The 19,441-nt window shown below is 43.1% G+C and overlaps 1 protein-coding gene across 2 annotated transcripts in view; it reads left to right on the top strand.

The window, feature by feature from the left end:
- Positions 1-19,441, top strand: part of LOC135512514 (arf-GAP with GTPase, ANK repeat and PH domain-containing protein 3-like) — a 271,006-nt gene that overhangs the window by 129,213 nt on the left and 122,352 nt on the right. For both annotated transcript variants that reach the window (XM_064934621.1, XM_064934611.1), the window contains exons 2-3: positions 15,969-16,027; positions 17,922-18,009. In XM_064934621.1, the coding sequence (XP_064790693.1) occupies positions 15,969-16,027; positions 17,922-18,009 (147 nt within the window). The remainder of the gene's footprint in view (positions 1-15,968; positions 16,028-17,921; positions 18,010-19,441) is intronic.

Raw genomic sequence — 19,441 nt, 5'->3', positions numbered from 1 at the left:
TGTCAGGCCCGTGGAGGAGGGGTGGTTTGAAGTGACGTTTTGTGAGGTAGTCAACAATACACTCCATCACAGACCTGGGTTCAAATAGGATTTGAAATCTTTCCATACTTTGGCTGGGTGTGATTGAGCTTGCCTGCAGCAGTGGAACCAATGGAATGGTCTCAAATGTGTAAACCAGGCAGATTCAGACAAATACTCAAAGTATTTGGAAGATAATAAATACTATTTGAACCCAGGCCTGCTTCATCAAACACATGACGTGCATTAAACTAGGCTGTACTGCGACTAGAGTAAAGTTAGGTTTCCCTCTTGAAATGCCATACACGTCATTGTTTTGTAGGACCAGTCAGGCTGGCAAAATGTTCACTGTGGTACATGTATCTTGCCTAGATTTGGCATTGCTCATTGAGAGTTGTCGAAAGTGTCCTGTGTGTCAATGTGCATTTTGTATTCTTTCATCTCATGACTGATCTCTCTTATAAGAGATCCTCGAAATTGGTTGTGGAGTGTTCAAGAATAATACCCTGGCCTTATTTTTTTTCATCCCACAATCAACTGAAGTTCATTCATGAAAAATAGTTTGCAGCTCTGCTCTTTCTCAATCAAAACTCTTTGTCACTGTGAATCAGGGCCAACAAAATGTCTGTTCCCCTAAATGTTCTTACGTTTGAGTCTGCCTGCTCTGAAGACTCTCCCTCGGAGTTGTGTGAAGACGTATCTGGTTTATTAAGTAAGCACCCTCAGCAGACCTTCTCTGAGCCAAACTCACTAATGACTTGGTTTACCGTTATGACAAACCAAATGTGTCACTCCCAAGCCAATTGGGGAAACTGAACATTTGATCACACAAACCCACTTCTGGGAGAGGAGGGAAGAGGAGAGGGATAAAGGACAAGAGAGAATAAGACACTGTTGTGGGTTGAGTGAGTAAGTGAGTCAGTCCAGAAGGAGATGGATATAGAGGCTCTCTTAATACTTTAAAATGACTCCTTATTTGAGCGTCTGCTGCCACAGATCCCCAGCTACTGTGTTCCCTTCAACAGTGCAGTAATACAGAACAATACGGAATAATATACAAATCCCCCAAAATTCAAAGGAATAAATCAATCAATATCAGAATGAGCAATGTCAGTCTGGAATATCTATACACACCATCATATGTATATGATGGTGTGTATGGATAGTATATGAATAGAAAAGGTGTGTATGGCAGTAGTTCTATAGGATGAGCCATGAGTAGAGTACATTATATACATATAAAGTGGGTAAAACAGTATGTAAACATTAAAGTGACCAGTGTTCAATGCCCATGTAAATAGTGCAGCAGTCTCTAAGGTGCAGTGTAGAGTACCGGGTGGTAGCCGGCTATTAACAGTGACTAAGGTTCAGGGCAGGGTACTGGGCGGAGGCCGGCTAGTGGTGACTGTTTAACAGTCTGATGGCCTGGAGATAGAAGCTGTTTATCAGTCTCTCAGCTCCAGCTTTGATGCACCTGTACTGTCTCCACCTTCTAGATGGAAGCGGGGTGAACAGGGCTTGGCTCAGGTGGCTGAGATCCTTGATGATTTTCTTGGCCTTCCTGTGACACTGGCTGCTGTTGATGTCCTGAAGGGCAGGCAGTGTTCCCCTGGTGATGTGTTGGGCTGACCGCACCACACTCTGGAGAGCCCTGCGGTTGCAGACGGTGCAATTGCTGTACCGAGTGGTGATACAGTCTGACAGAATACTCTCAATGATTTTTTATGGAATATCTACATAGGCCCATTATCAGCAACCATCACTCCTGTGTTCCAATGACCGTTTATCATTTTGAAAGGCTAGTTGATCATTAGAAAACCCTTTTGCAAATACGTTTGCACAGCTGAAAACTGTTGTGTTGATTAAAGAAGCAATAAAACTGGCCTTCTTTAGACTAGTTGATTATCTGGATTGTCAGCATTTGTGGGATTTATTACAAGCTCAAAATGTCCAGAAACAAAAAACTTTCTTCTGAAACTCGTCAGTCTATTCTTGTTCTGAGAAATGAAGGCTATTCCATGTGAGAAATTGCCAAGAAACTGGAGATCTCGTACAATGCTGTGTACAACTCCCTTCACAGAACAGCGCAAACTGGCTCTAACCAGAATAGAAAGAGGAAGGGGAGCCCCCGGTGCACAACTGAGCAAGAGGACAAGTACATTAGAGTGTTTACTTTGAGAAACAGACTGGGATAGGGAGAGATTGAATTTGTCCATTCACACCACTGCTACTTGCCTCTCAGGGGAAAAAGCTTCTCAGAATCAAGTTCAAAACCCATTTACATGCTGGAGTTTGAGACACCACTCCCCAATGGGGTTTAATGTCATGGTGATGACAGAATAGCACAACAGAAATAAAGGATGATGTGCATCAGTGCTCAGGTCAAAGTAGAGTTCCTGAGTTGACTTTGGATTCTTCTTATCTGTGGCTATTGACAGTTGGGGGCCCTTTTTTGTGCAGAACCATGTTTATGGTATGTTGTTAATGTGGGGTTGTGATTATAGAAAACAATTCACTCTACTATATCGAGTCAGCTAAGACGGAAAATGTGTCTCCCTTGGGTTAAATTTTGGATTCCGCTCAACACTGGTGTCCAATTTACCTCTGAGGAAATGGTCGATGCCAAGCCTTCAACAACAGAATTCTTAGAAGAGACGAAGAGACCCTTAAGTCAGCTTGCCTATAGCCCTACACAATAGAATAGATTGGTCAGCGGGCATCCAGCTCTGTCTGCTTACTGCTGATTCTGTTCACTTATCTATCACCTCATATTGAAATGACATTCTGCTGTTCAGAGCTCTACAGATAAGTTATAAGAGCTGTAGCAGCATTGAGTAGACAGCTTTGTGAGTTTGGTTACAGAGGCGTAACATTTACAAGATCGGGAGATGATTCAGGAATGATTATGTCAATGGAGCTGCTGCTCTGTGTAAGTATATGTTAGACCGAGTCTAATGGCAGTGGGTAACAATCCACTACAAATGTAGGATCTTAATTTGAGCCAGTTGCTACAGCAGGAAAATAGTCCTGCAGCAAAAGGAAATGTTGATTATAATTAATAGCCATTTTTGTAGGGTTTGATACATTTTTTGTAAAGGAAATCAAGTCTCACATTTCAAAGTTGTGAAATACATACTTCAGAAGCCTTTTTAAACCTCAAATACAGTAGAAGTTTTACATTTCCTGCATTGCAGCCAAGTTATTCCGACAACATGGTAATCAAATGAAGATCCTACATATTTATGTGGTTACCAATGAGGGATGTAAAAATACTTAGTCCAAGCTAAATTGGTACTCTGTCATTTGTAGCTAGTGGGAAAGGATCTCCTAATCTTTGGCAGGGAGGTTTAGACCTCACGGTCGTCCTCCACTTTCATTCCCCACTGACCCCACACAAACACAAAAACAAAAATCCTTGTGGGGACCTGAAATGTATTTCCATTCAAAATCCTATTTTCCTTAACCCCTAATCCTAACTCGTAACCCTAATTGTAAACCTAGCCCCTAAATTTAAAATAGCCGTCATGGGAAATGTCCCCACGAGGAATAATATTCCTGGTTTTACTGTCCTTTTGGGGATTTCCAGTACCCACAAAGATAGTAATACATTCCCACACAAACACCACACACACACACACACACACACACACACACACACACACACACACACACACACACACACACACACACACACACACACACACACACACACACACACACACACACACACACACACACACACACACACACACACAGAACAGCATAAACGTGGGGTTTTCTGCATTTTCTTTCTCTCTGTTTTCTGAACTCAATATGGGGGTTACTAATTGTGCCTCACTGCACTTGGATTGAATAGTAATTTTTATTAGAGTGGACATGAGTAATGAGTCGAAAAACATGAAACAATCCACCGATGCAGTTTTCCATCTCACACAAACAAAGGCCCCTAGTGTCCTCTGGAGGGTGCATCACTGAGGTTGGGGCTCATTCTGTTCCATTTCTATAGGCATTGTGGATACTGATGGGTTGCTAATTTTTAATGGATGATGTAAAGCAGAACTAAATTAATTATATTCGCAGTTTCAGCAAGAAATAAGGACAAGTGGCACTTGTTACATCAATCTGGATAGCCACAGCATATAGTCCGATAGTAGCATGTAACACGTGTGTAGCACAAACAATGTGTCACATGGTTTAATGAAAGATGGCTATCACTTCAGTAAGGTAAAGCTTTGAGTGAATAACCTACATTTCTTCTAATTCACTTCCTTTCTTCTGCCCTGTGTGGAACATACGGCTCACATGCCAGATCTGGCCCCTGAGGGGGTCCAATCCAGCCTGCAGGTGTTTTGTTTGTGTATGTGTACTCAGAAATTTTGTTATGTTACAGCCTGAATTCAAAATGGAGTGTAACGGATGTGAAACGCTAGCTTAGTTAGCGGTGGTGCGCGCTAAATAGTGTTTCAATCGGTGACGTCAATTGCTCTGAGACCTTGAAGTAGTAGTTCCCCTTGCTCTGCAAGGGCCGTGGCTTTTGTGGAGCGATGGGTAACGATGCTTTGTGGGTGACTGTTGTTGATGTGTGCAGAGGGTCCCTGGTTCGTGCCCGGGTATGGGCGAGGGGACGGTCTAAAGTTATACTGTTACATGAATACCAACTGAAGTCACTGTACTTAAAATGACTGAAACCAAATCGAAACTGTGTAGAAATGACAATGGACCGACAATGTATTCGTCCAGTTTCTTGATTGTCTCCAGCTCGCTAAAAAATAAAGGCATTTCACTGTACTTGGGCACGTGACATAATAATGTATAACTAAATAATCACCTAAATGAAAGCTAGACAGTCAGGGAGCATCGGAAATTTAAAAAAAACTATGAATAGAGGCCTTTATAAAAAAAGATTATATATTCTTTTACATTTTGAAGGCAAGGAAATACAGCACATTTTCAGTGATGCCCCTCCAGACCTCGATGAAGACCGAATGCGGCCCCCGGCGCCAAATGAGTTTGACACGCCTGCTCTAAGTGGTCAACAACACTATAGAGCCCCATTTGTGTAATGACCTCTAATTCAACTGGATGGCCTATCTATTTCTGGGGTCTTCCTTTGTGTGTTTGGCCCTCTGTCTTTAAGAGATGCAAGAATTGAGACAACAGTGGAAACTACTGTTTATCTCTTTGCAGTAAACTGCAAATCTGTTCATGTCAGAGTGCTCATAGAACACGGTGCTCAAGAGTTGCATAAAATAGCTCCAATCAGTATTTTTATTTTGAGAGGATCTAACTTTGCCATTTCGTTGTCTTCTTGTCTCTATCATTTAATATGTTTTACAGAAACATTAGCTACATTTGTATGCTAACAATAAAACCTTGACAAAATGAGTGGCAACCTCGTTTAAGCTCCTATCTACCACTTCTGAAATAAAACTCCCTCACTCAAGCAGAGTTTCAGAGCCGCAGCATCTGAAGAGCGTTTTTGGTGCTCATGTTCTAACATGTTCAAGGCGATGTGTCAAACTGGTAGTGAGAGGGCTTCGCAACACAAAGCCTGAATCCACCTCAGGTGATGCGCTCAACACGCCTCAGCCTGGAATAAAGTGAGATCGCCATAGCAACGAAGCCTATTATTGTATACAGTGTTTTCAGTCAACCTTATTGCCTCTAAAACAAAACATTTAAAGGTAGAATCTAGTGTTCAAACGGACAACTGTTTATTTTCTTAATTGGGAAAAGTGTCTCAAGTGAAGTTCAATTGTGTTTGGAATGGCTCTGATTAGCCTTGGAACAAAGTTTGAATGAATGTTCTTCAACAATTGATCTCATGCTGTGCAAATGTTACAATTTTCACTGAAGCCCTTACACTTAACTTACACAGACAATAAATATGGATTGGACAACCGCTTTCAATTTGTGTAAAATATTGTTTATGGCAAGAGTGCTCTTGAATACAGGCATTTGCTCTCAATATTTTTTTCTGGATGATTGATTTTCTGTAATATGATTGCCTTGGGCATGATGAGAACATTGTTGCTGCAACAGACACATGCACCTACAGAAAAGGATGCTGCCTTGTTTGGTGTTGTAGCTTTTCATTGTTCTGGTGTAGACCGACATAGGGGGATCCCACCTGGTTGTGCACCATGTTGCCTGCAGACAGGGTGTCTACACCCCCTCTGTTGGAGATGGTATCTCCATGGGGGTTGCTAGCTCAGAATGGGGCTGTGAATCAAAACAAAAATGGGGTATTTTGTCAAACGGTTGTTGTGACAGATGCTAACACTCTTTACGGTGTCCTTTGAGAGATGTCATCTGTGTGTTGGGTTTGGTTATGGCAGTAACCTACAGGCAGACATAAACAATTCTACTGACTTTCACCCAGACTGTAATTGTTCTATTGAATGTTTTTAAAATGGTGATTATTCATTCAAATGTTCCTTCCCTATCTGATGTCATTAATAGAGGAAACATGTTGTGTCACGTCTGGTAATTTCTCACTGTTAAATTGAATTAGCAGCCGCAGCATCAGTTTGCCTCAAGGTGAGAGGATCACAAAAGCTCCAACATACTGAATGAGGTCGTGTCAAAATCAAATCAACTTTGTCACATGCTTCGTAAACCACAGTTTTAGACTAACAGTGAAATGAATAGCTTACTTACGGGCCCTTTTCAAAGAATGCCGTTCAAGATAAAGATGCATAAAATATAAAATAAACATGGAAATAATGACACGAGGATTGAATACAGTGAATAACATAACAATAACAAGTACAAAGGTTTATACCGTTTGTGTTATAGGTTCTAAATGAACCTCGTAAAACTTACGGACAGTTTAGTAAAGCTTAAACCAAGTTTATTTCACTTATTGGGTCATACAGCTGCATAAGACAAAGCCATGGTTTCACCAGTGGTAGTATATATACTAGGGATGCACGATATACTGTATCGGTGAACATACCAGGAATGGGCCGATATTAGCTAAAAATGCCAACATCGGTATCGGCCTGATGTCTAGTTTAACGCCATTGTTAAAAACCGATGTCAAAGCTACCGTGCCGTGAAATTTTGCGCTACACGTGCAACACAGCATTCCTAACCTAGGCTACACAGTGTCTGCTGTGTGGAACGAGCAGTCAACAAGTCAAGTCAGCGAGACAACTCTCAAGGAGAAAAATTTCAGTCTCTTGATGTGCAAAACTGATAGAGACATACCCCAAGCGACTTACAGCTGTAATCGCAGCAAAAGGTGGCGCTACAAAGTATTAACTTAAGGGGGCTGAATAATTTTGCACGCCCAATTTTTCAGTTTTTGATTTGTTAAAAAAGTTTGAAATATCCAATAAATGTCGTTCCACTTCATGATTGTGTCCCACTTGTTGTTGATTCTTCACAAAAAAATACAGTTTTATATCTTTATGTTTGAAGCCTGAAATGTGGCAAAAGTTCGCAAAGTTCAAGGGGGCCGAATACTTTCGCAAGGCACTGTATATTCTAAATTATTTCAATGGGTCTATTGTTTTATACTGTTCAATTCAACTTCAACCTAAAATAATTTCCTGCATTTCCATAAATTTCTGCATTTCCTGCACTCATTTCAGTTTCTTTCCACACTGCCACGATATGGGCAAAAATACTAGGCCTTATTTTTTACCAAATGTTGCAATTGCGATTTAGATCAAAACACTTGGGTGAACTTTTGGATTCATGGAAATAAAATGTTTATTATAATTCTATTAGTGGTGGGCCGTCAGGGCCAGCAAGGCCTTCTCTGCTGGCCTAAACATCATCTGAATATAATGTTTTTTAAATATATTTTCCCACAAATATGTATTAAATTATTCCCCAGAGTAAGAGTTACACTCTTCATTTCATAGCGTTCCTCTTGGTTGCACTGCTTCCAGCCCCAGGTTGAGATTTGGAGGGCTGGTCTTTATGTTAGATATTTTATCTAATCATATTCAGCCATCATGTGTTGCCAGGGGTCTAAAATCTGCCCTCAGGCCTTCAGAATCAACAGTGCTTGTAGCTTAAAGTGAATGGAAATTTAAATTTAGTGTCAACCAATCAGCTTTAGAGCTGGCTATTGTACGCCTGCTGCCTGGCTCCAGTGTTACACAGAAGCCAGCTAGCAGGAGTAGCGCCTGCACGTATTTTGATTGGATTACCAATATTGAGAGGCAGGTCCTATATGGGCAGTTCTCAGAACTAGGAAACTGAAATTGATCAACAAATTAATTTGCGTACTACTAAACTGTTTTTTCAACCCACAATGGCGGAAGGAGAAGATATCGATTTGGTCGAGGATATAATTATAATACCATTCTCAAGACAAACTTTTCAAGAAAAGTTAGACATTGTCAGGAGAGGTAGACGCCGACGCTACAAAGCCGACGCTACAAAGACAGGCTCCGAGAAGCACTGCAAACTGTACTGCTGGGAATGCCTATTATTTGCAAGTGATCGATTTGGTGTTTGGAGCCACACTGGCTTTGCAAACTTGAGTTGTCTAACCAAGGCAGCAACGAGACACCAAAGTACGGCTGGGCACTTACAAACAATGGTGCTTTTGTAAACTTTTGGGGACACCCGAGTGGATCTACAGCTCAACGAACAAGCGCGCAGGGCAACGAAGATGCTCAATGAAAAGGTATTGTTCTCTTCCCCTGCAATTCTCTGAATAAAAATGTCAATTTCAAGGTGACGCAACGCCTGGTTATACTGCGTTTCTGTCTAAATGTATAGTGTCTAGAGCCATGGCATCATAATGATGGTAATAAGAGGTGGATTAATTCGGGTGGGACTGTGTAGGACTTCACTGAAGGCCCAGGCCCCAGAACCACGGCACGCTACTGAATTCTATAGTTAGAATATAATTAATAGTGGGCACTTTGAAAACAGTGCTTGATATGACAACAAATGAAAATGTTATGGACAAGTTATTGTGACAGTGTAGGAACCAATGTTCCGTGTTTCCTAGGGGACCCTATAATCTTTTTCTACATTAAATCTTTATTCATATAGCCAACATATTCATGCTTTGCCTATTCCTCTTTGATTTAGAAGATACTGTTGCACAAACAACATGCTGATTTAGACCTCCACCAGCACAGGTACCAGGCTGTATTAGCTGGCTGCGATTAGCATTTGTGGCTATCACGATTTAGCCTAACTTGCCAAGAAAATACAAACTAACGTTAGCTGTTTGCAGATGTAAGAAGCACAAACTAATATTGTAATTATAGAACGCTTGTGGATTTATATTAAGATTCAATTGGAAACAACATTGCATGTGCTGCATTGACCATGCAGACTGAACGAAAGTATCTCGTGGTCAAGCAACAACACGTGCCCTCCTTGAGTGACAGGGGTGGGACTAGGTCTGTGTGGAAAGCAGCGTGGAGATGCAGAGAGGGATGACTCAAGTAACGGAGTAAACTATGAAAATGGATGTTACACACAGCGTATCACATTTAACAAACCAAACATTCAAATACCGATATAGAAGGTAGAGTATAAAAAACAAACCGGTCCGTGCATCAATACCGGTATATAGTAAAATATGGTATACCACCTAGCCCTAGTGATTGCCCTTCCTTTACTCAATACATTCCCCCTACAGATTACCATTAATTTATGGTGTACAAACTGGACTATGGCATTCAATAGATACCTGATAGTGAACAATATTTCAAGTTGAGAACTCATCACCAGGGTCATTCAAATACAAGCAATATGAATTACAATACAGTGAGTCTTCTTGGGTATGACGCTACATGCTTGGCACACCTGTATTTGGGGAGTTTCTCCCCTTCTCTGCAGATCCTCTCAAGATCAGTCAGGTTAGATGGGGAGCGTAGCTGCATAGCTATTTTCAGGTCTCTCCAGAGATCATGTTTAAGTCCGGGCTCTGGCTGTGTCACTCAAGGACATTCAGAGACTTGTCCCGAAGCCACTCCTGCATTGTCTTGGCTGTGTGCTTAGTGTCATTGCCCTGCTGAAAGGTAAAACTTCGCCACATTCTGCGGTCCTGAGCGCTCTGGAGCAGATTTTCATCAAGGATCTCTCTGTACTTTGCTCCAATCATCTTTCCCTCGATCCTGACTAGTCTCCCAGTCCCTGCTCCACAGCATGATGCTGCCACCACCACACTTCACCATAGGGATGGTGCCAGGTTTCCTCCAGACTTGACGCTTGGCATTCAGACCAAAGAGTTCAATCTTGGTTTCATCTGACCAGAGAATCTTGTTTCTCATGGTCTGAGTTCTCTAGGTGCCTTTTGGCAAACTCTAAGTGGGCTGCCAACTGTGAGACCTTATATAGGCAGGTGTGTGCCTTTCCAAATAATTTCCAATCAATTGAATTTACCACAGGTTGACTCCAAGTTGCAGAAACATCTCAAGGATGATCAATGTAAACAGGATGTACCTGATCTCAATTTTGAGTGTTATAGCAAAGGGTCTGATTACTTATGTAAATAAGGTATTTGTTTTATTTAGCAAAAAAAAAATTCAACCTGTTTTTGCTTTGTCATTATGGGTATTGTGTGTAGATGGATGAGGAAAAATAACAATTTAATCCATTTTAGAATAAGGCTGTAAAGTAACAAAATGTGGAAAAAGTCAAAGGGTCTGAATACTTTCCGAATGCACTGTAAGTGGCTAGATGTCAAATTCAAGCTTCTAGATTACAGCAGAGACGTTACATCCCCTCCGGGATTAAGATCCCTGTTACCTAAATTGTTTTGTGCGTAAAAAAAAGTGTATGTACTGTATATGTGAATGTGTGGATAGAGTCCAGTGTGTGTGTGCATAGTCAGTGCAAGAGTTATTTAAAAAGAGGGTCAATACAGGTAGTCTGGGTAGCCATTTGATTAGCTATTTAGCAGCCTTGTTTAGCAGTTTTATGGCTTAAGGATTGAAACTGTTCAGGGTCTTGTTGGTTCCAGACTTTGTGCACTGGTACCGCTTGCCTTCCTATGATATCACCTGGTATAGAGGTCCTGGAAGTACTGGGCCTTACTCACCACCCTCTGTAGCGCCTTGCGGTCGGGTGTCTTGCAGTTGCCATACCGAGCGGTGATGCATCCAGTCAAGATGTTCTCAATGGTGCAGCTGTATAACGTTTTGAGGATCTGAGGGCCCATGCCAAACCTTTTCAGCTTCTTGAGGGGGAGGAGGCACTGTGTGGGTGTGTGTGGACCATGTTAAATTCCTTAGTGATGTGGACACAGAAGAACTTGAATCTCTCAATGAGCTCCAGTACAACCCCATCTCATGTAGTCCACGATCAGCTCCTTTGTCTTGCTAACCTTGAGGGAGAGGTTGTTGTCCTGGCACCACACTGCCAGGTATCTGACCTCCCTATAGGCTGCCTCATCATCATCGGTGATCAGTCCTACCACCATTGTGTCGTCCGCAAACTTGATGATGGTGTTGGAGTTGTGCGTGGCTACATAGACCTGGGTGAACAAGGGAGTACAGGTGGGAACTAAGCGCACAACCCTGAGGCGCCCATGTGTTGATGGTCTGCGGGGCCGATGTGTTGTTGCCTACCTTCACCGCATGGGGTCGTCCCATCAGGAAGCACAGGATCCAGTTGCAGAGGCAGGTGTTCAGTCCCAGGGTCCTGAGCCTGGAGGGGACTAAACAGCATTCTTAAATAAGTATTCCGTTTGTCCAGGTGGGTGAGGGCATTGTGGAGTGCAATAGAGATTGAGTCATCTGTTAATCTGTTGGAGTGGATCCAGGGTGTCTGGGATGATGGTGTTGATGTGCGCCATGACCAGCCTTTCAAAGTATTTATTGGCTATAGATGTGAGTGCTACAGGGCGGTAGTCATTTAGGGAGGTTACCTTGGTGTTCTTGTGGAATCTTGTGATCAGGTACACATATTTTGCAGAGGTTATCGCAGGTGCAGCGAAATGCTTATGTTTATAGCTCCAACAGTTCAGTAATACTGAGCAAAACAAAACAATACACACAAATCCCAAAAATGGAATATAAGTACAGTTGAAGTCGGATTTTTATATACACCTTAGCCAAATATATTTAAACTCTGGTTTTCACAATTCCTGACATTTAATCCTAGTAAAAGTTCCCTGTTTTAGGTCAGTTAGGATCACCACTTTATTTTAAGTGTGTAATGTCTGAATAATAGTAGAGAGAATTATTTATTTCAGTTTTATTTCTTTCATCACATTCCCAGTGGGTCAGAAGTTTACATATACTCAATTAGTATTTGGTAGCATTGCCTTTAAATCGTTTAACTTGGGTCTTTGGGTGTTTCGGGTAGCCTTCCACAAGCTTCCCACAATAAGTTGGGTGAATTTTGGTTTGTAGGCCTCCTTGCTCGCACATGCTTTTTCAGTTCTGTCCACAGATTTTCTATAGGATTGAGGTCAGGGCTTTGTGATGGCCACGCCAATACCTTGAATTTGTTGTCCTTAAGCTATTTTGCCACAACTTTGGAAGTATGCTTGGGGTCATTGTCCAGTTGGAAGAACCATTTGCGACCAAGCTTTAACTTCCTGACTAATGTCTTGAGATGTTGCTTCAATATATCCATATAATTTCCCTCCCTCATGATGCCGTCTATTTTGTGAAGTGCCCGAGACCCTCCTGCAGGAAAGCACCCCCACAACATGATGCTGCCACCCCCGTGCTTCACGGTTGGGATGGTGTTCTTCGGCTTGCAAACCTCCCCCTTTTTCCTCCAAACATAACGATGGTCATTATGGCCAAACAATTCTATTTTTATTTCATCAGACCAGAGGACATTTCTCCAGAAAGTACGATCTTTGTCTCCAAGTGCAGTTGCAAACCGTAGTCTGGCTTTTTTATGGTGGTTTTGAAGCAGTGGCTGCTGCCTTGCTGAGCGGCCTTTCAGGTTATGTCGAAATAGGACTCGTTTTACTGTGGCTATCGATATTTTTGTACCTGTTTCCTCCAGCATCTTCAAAATGTCCTTTGCTGTTGTTCTGGGATTCATTTGCACTTTTCGCACCAAAGTACGTTCATCTCAAGGAAACAGAACGCAACTCCTTCCTGAGCGGTATGGCAGCTGTGTGGTCCCATGGTGTTTATACTTGCGGAGTATTGTTTGTACAGATGAACGTGATACCGTCAGGCGTTTGGAAATTGCTCCCAAGGATGAACCAGACTTGTGGAAGTCTCCAAAGTAGATGTCCTAACAGACTTGCCAAAACTATAGTTTTTTAACAAAAAATTTGTGGAGAGGTTGAAACATACGTTTTAATTTCTCCAAACTAAGTACACTGCTCAAAACAATTAACTCCAAGTCAATCACACTTCTGTGAAATCAAACTGTCCACTTAGGAAGCAACACTGATTGACAATACATTTCAAATGCTGCTGTGCAAATGGAATAGACAACAGGTGGAAATTATAGGCAATTAGCAAGACACCCCCAATAAAGGAGTGGTTCAGCAGGTGATAACCACAGGCCACTTCTCAGTTCCTATGCTTCCTGGCTGATGTTTTGGTCATTTTTTAATGCTGGCGGTGCTTTCACTCTAGTGGTAGCATGAGACGGAGTCTACAACCCACACAAGTGGCTCAGGTATTGCAGCTCATCCAGGATGGCACATCAATGCGTGATGTGGCAAAAAGGCTTGCTGTGTCTGTCAGCGTAGTATCCAGAGCATGGAGGCGCTACCAGGAGACAGGCCAGTACATCAGGAGACGTGGAGGAGGCCGTAGGAGGGCAACAACCCAGCAGCAGGACCGCTACCTCCGCCTTTGTGCAAGGAGGAGCAGAAGGAACACTGCCAGAGCCCTGCAAAATGACCTCCATCAGGCCACAAATGTGGATGTGTCTCCTCAATTGGTCAGAAACAGACTCCATGAGGGTGGTATGAGGGCCCGACGTCCACAAGTGAGGGTTGTGCTTACAGCCCAACACCGTACAGGATGTTTGGCATTTGCCAGAGAACACCAAGATTGGCAAATTCTCCACTGGCGCCCTGTGCTCTTCACAGATGAAAGCAGGTTCACACTGAGCACATGTGACAGACGTGACAGTCTGGAGACGCCGTGGAGAACGTTCTGCTGCCTGCAACATCCTCCAGCATGACCGGTTTTGCGGTGGGTCAGTCATGGTGTGGGGTGGTATTTCTTTGGGGGGCCGCACAGCCCTCCATGTGCTCGCCAGAGGTAGCCTGACTGCCATTAGGTACCGAGATGAGATCCTCAGACCCCTTGTGAGACCATATGCTGGTGCGGTTGGCCCTGGGTTCCTCCTAATGCAAGACAATGCTGAACCTCATGTGGCTGGAGTGTGTCAGTAGTTCCTGCAAGAGGAAGACATTGATGCTCTGGACTGGCCCACCCATTCCCCAGACCTGAATCCAATTGAGCACATCTGGGACATCATGTCTCGCTCCATCCACCAACGCCACGTTGCACCACAGACTGTCCAGGACTTGGCGGATGCTTTAGTCCAGGTCTGGGAGGAGATCCTTCAGGAGACCATCCGCCACCTCATCAGGAGCATGCCCAGGCGTTGTAGGGATGTCATACAGGCACGTGGAGGCCACACACACTACTGAGCCTCATTTTGACTTGTTTTAAGGACATTACATCAAAGTTGGATCAGCCTGTAGTGTGGTTTTCCACTTTCATTTTGAGTGTGACTCCAAATCCAGACCTCCATGGGTTGATAAAGTTGATTTCCATTGATAATTTTTGTGTGATTTTGGTGTCAGCACATTCAACTATGTAAAGAAAAAAATATTTTATAAGAATATTTCATTCATTTAGATCTAGGATGTGTTATTTTAGTGTTCCCTTTATTTTTTTGAGCAGTGTATATGTAAACGTCCGATTTCAACTGTACATAGGGCAAAAATCTCTTAGGTGCAGAGATTGTAGCCGGCTAGTAACAGTGACTAAGTTCAGGGCAGGGTACTGGGCGGAGGCCAGCTAGTAGTGACTATTTAACTTTCTGATGGCCTGGAGACGGAAGCTGTTTTTCAGTCTCTCAGTCCCAGGTTTGATGCACTTACTCACATCGGTTACGGAAAGCAAGATCACACAGTCATCCGTAACAGCTGGTGCTCTCATGCATGGTTCAGTTTTGCTTTCCTCGAGGCGAGGCATTTATTTTGTCTGCTAGGCTTGCATCACTGGGCAGCTTGTGGCTGGGTTTCCCTTTGTAGTCTGTGATAGTTTGCAAGCCCTGCTACATCCTTTGAGTGTCAGTGCCGGTGTAGGAGGATTCTTAGTCCTGTTTTGATGTATTGACGGATCTTAGTCCTGTATTGACACTTTTCCTATTTGATGGACCGTCAGAGGTCGTAGCTAGATTTGTTATAAGTGTCTGAATTAGGGTCCTGCTCCTTGAAAGCAGCAGCTCTAGCCTTTAGCTCAGTGTGGATGTTGCTTGTAATCCATGGCTTCTGGTTGTGGTATGTACGTACAGTCATTGTGGGAACAACTTTGTTGATGCACTTATTAATGAAGCTGGTGACTGATGTGGTAAACTCCTCAATGTTATCAGATGAATCCTGGAACATATTCCAATCTGTGCTTATGAAAAAGTCCTGTAGCTTAGCATCTGCTTCATCAGACTGCCTCTGTGTTGAGCGTGTCAGTGGTACTTCCTGTTTGAGTTTTTGCTCATAAGAAGGAAGCAGGAGGATGGAGTTATGGTCTGATTTGCCAAAGGGAGGGCAAGGGAGGGCTTGTATGCATTTCTGTGTGTGGTATAATGGGGATCTAGAGTTTTGTCATCTGTAGTTGCATAGGTGACATAATGGTAAAAATGAGGTAGATGTGTGAATGTTTGCATTGTCAGAGATGACTTGAAACCATGATTGCACGTCCTCCCTTTAAGCTATGAGACAGACCGTGGCAAGGAATCAACGTACTGCTTTAACCTTTCCCAACCTCAGCTTAATGCCGTTTATTCTCTTGTTCTTTTTTCTCTTCCAGACTCTTTCGTCAATAGCCAGGAGTGGACATTGAGTCGATCAGTGCCAGAGCTCAAAGTGGTGAGTAGTATTCATGAGTATTCATCATAACTTCAGGCCATATTATTCTTCTGGCATTGGCACTGCAACAGGATTGATTTAAATGTCAATGCCAGGCCATGCTCTATGCATTTCAATAACATTTCCTCTCATTCTGCATGACAGAGAGAGTAGAGTACAGAAATTGGCTGGAATATTCCCTGGCACCAAGCGAGAGTGTGGGTGATTTTGAATGAGATAAGTTGGCATGGTGACACGTAGCGCGGAGTGGCTTGCAGCAGGACAGAGAGATGAGTGACAGTTTTGGGCTAGACGTGTGACAGGTCCTGGGTCTGATCCACCCGCTGGCACAACTGCTTACACACACACACACACACACACACACACACACACACACACACACACACACACACACACACACACACACACACACACACACACACACACACACACACACACACACACACACACACACACACACACACACACACACACACACACACACACACACACACACACACACACACACACACACACACACACAAGAAGGGAGTGCTTCACGTACATCATCAATAGGGATATTACCACAAAGACACATTCCATTCCAACATTCTGCTGTTAAGTACTGAGGTATTCATAGTATTTTGGTCTTTTATGAAAAACATATTGGTGTAATCCTATGGGGAACCCAACAGAAAATCATGTTCTCTCAGAGGGACACTTTTATGGAGAACATGCTTTCTAACCAAGGATAATTTGATAGAGCTCATTGTCTTTTATGTAGTGTTAGGTGTTAATTGGAAAACTCCAGACATTTCAGGGGTTTAGTGAACTGACGCTGGATTCAGCAGGGAAGAGTCGAGGACTGTTAGGGACGCATAGCTTCCATTTCTTCCACAGTTCTATATGACAGTATTGGACAGAAGTAGGTCATTCATTCCCAAAAGCACGGGCAGATGTTATCATTCCAACAGTTGACAATTGCACTCATGAGGAGATGAGCTGATACTCTATAGTACTGTCTTCTCATTTAACCCTGCCGGACCTTGATAATGAACCATAGACTGATCCTTAAAAAAGGCTGTAGTGGGATTTGCACACACTGTGCCCGCTCTGCTTTCATTTGCCTGAACTATGCTCATACAGCAGCCCTAATGATCGGCCTACAACCCAGCAGCTTACAAAGCTTTACCTTTCTAACATAAACTCTGTTCCTTTTGTAGTTAGCTTCTGTTCTGAGTAGCTCATAGCTTGTTATTCTTCTGTGGTGGATAGACTACTACTCTTTGTCCTCTCCAAAGCCAACTTCCTCCTTATGTAGATCGTAAGTGTAATGATGGAGAGGAGAGGTAGCATCATCTAGGCTCTTAAAGATCCTGTACACACACACACACACATCTCTCTCACAGTCCCCTATAATTAAAACCATACCTGACTTTACCACCCACTAATGATCTAAAGAAGAGGGTGGTGAAGGTGGATTGTGGGGTTGAGTAGGGGAGGAGGGGAGGGAGGGCGTGTTCTCCCCCAGACACACTGGCATTATCAACAGCCACCTCAGCCTGGGAGCAGCCCAGCCCCAGCTCACCCACTGTCAGGCTCCCCCTGGGGGCGGTCAGCAGTCAGGGCCTGGGCCTGGACGTTCTGAACGTTCTGAACTGTTCCCTTGCTGGTGACCTCCTTTCTTTTATCCCACAAGCATCATCTGTCCATAAGAAAGTCCATAGACCGTGGGCTCTAGCGTTAGTTGGTGATTTGTCTCTGCAACTTCTTACAAAACTATTGTTTTGCCACCTTGCCTTTTACAAGAAGCAAGTCCATTGGCTGTGGGCTATGACATTGGTTGGCTGTGTAAACATCTCAACAACATATATATGATGTCCTTGACTAGACTGTTGTCTTGATGTTTCTGCAGGGTATTGTGGGTAATCTGTCGAGTGGGAAGTCTGCCTTGGTCCACCGGTACCTGACAGGCACATATGTGCAGGAGGAATCTCCTGAAGGTAAGAGACAGAGCTTGCTGCTGTTTAGGAAAAATACCTGAGGGAGGAGAGAGGTGTCACACGCTGTAAAGAGCTAAAAGGTTGTGGACTCTAGGAGGGTCAGTCAACACATGAACACATCATTTCTAACTGTGATGGTATCTTGCTAATCTACTCTATCTACTGACCCTGCTGCATCATACATGTAAATGTAATTTGAGATATTTATAATAATGTAAAAAGGATTTCAAATTATTTCTGAACATTAATACGCATTTACAGTGCATTCAGAAAGTATTCAGAACCCTTGACTTTTTCCACATTTTGTTACGTTACAACCTTATTCTAAAATTGATTAAATTGTTTTTCTTCCCCTCATCAATCTATACACAATACCCCATAATGACAAAGCAAAATCTGTTTTTTATGAAATTTTACAAATGTCTTCCTAATAAAAAAACATAAATAATATATTTACATAAGTATTCAGACCCTTTACTCAGTACTTTGTCAAAGCACCGTTGGCAGTGTTTACAGCCTCGAGTCTTCTTGTGTATTACTCTACAAGCTTGGCACACCTGTATGTGGGGAGTTTCTCCAATTCTTCTCTGCAGATCCTCTCAAGATCTGCCAGGATGGATGGGAAGTGTTGCTGCACAACTATTTTCTGGTCTTTCCAGAGACGTTTGATCTGGTTCAAGTCCGGGCTCTACCTGGGACACTCAAGGACATTCAGAGACTTGTCCCGAAGCCACTCCTGCATTGTCTTGGCGGTGTGCTTATGGTCGTTGTCCAATTGGAAGGTGAACCTTCGGCCCTGTCTGATGTCCTGATCTCTCTGGAGCAGGTTTTCATCAAGGATCTCACTGTACTTTGTTCCGTTCATCTTTCCCTCGATCCTGACTAGTCTCCCAGTCCATGCAGCTGAAAAACATCCCCACAGCATGATGCTGCCTCCAACATACTTCACCGTAGAGATGGTGCCAGGTTTCCTCCAGACTTGACATTTGGCATTCAGGCCAAAGAGAATCTTGTTTCTCATGGTCTGAGTTCTCTAAGTGCCTTTTGACAAACTCCAAGTGGGCTGCCATGTGCCTTTTACTGAGGAGTGGCTTCCGTCTGGTCACTCTACCATAAAGACCTGTTTGGTGGAGTGCTGCAGAGATGGTTGTTCTTCTGGAAGGTTCTCCCATCTCCACAAAATTACTCTGGAGCTCTGTCAGAGTGATCATCGGGTTCTTGGTCAGCTCCCTGATTGTGCAAGTTCTCCCACTTAAAAAGATGAGAGGCCTGTAATTTTCATCATAGGGACACTTCAACTATGACAGACAAAATGAGAAAAGAAAATCCAGAAAATCACATTGTAGGATTTTTAATGAATTTATTTGCAAATTATGGTGGAAAATAAGTATTTGGTCACCTACAAACAAGCAAGACTTCTGGCTCTCACAGA

This window comes from Oncorhynchus masou, chromosome 3 (assembly GCF_036934945.1).
Source record: "Oncorhynchus masou masou isolate Uvic2021 chromosome 3, UVic_Omas_1.1, whole genome shotgun sequence".
Classification (NCBI taxonomy): domain Eukaryota; kingdom Metazoa; phylum Chordata; class Actinopteri; order Salmoniformes; family Salmonidae; genus Oncorhynchus; species Oncorhynchus masou.
The sequence above is the reverse complement of the archived record's forward strand: the minus strand, read 5'-3'. Positions and strand labels throughout refer to the sequence as shown.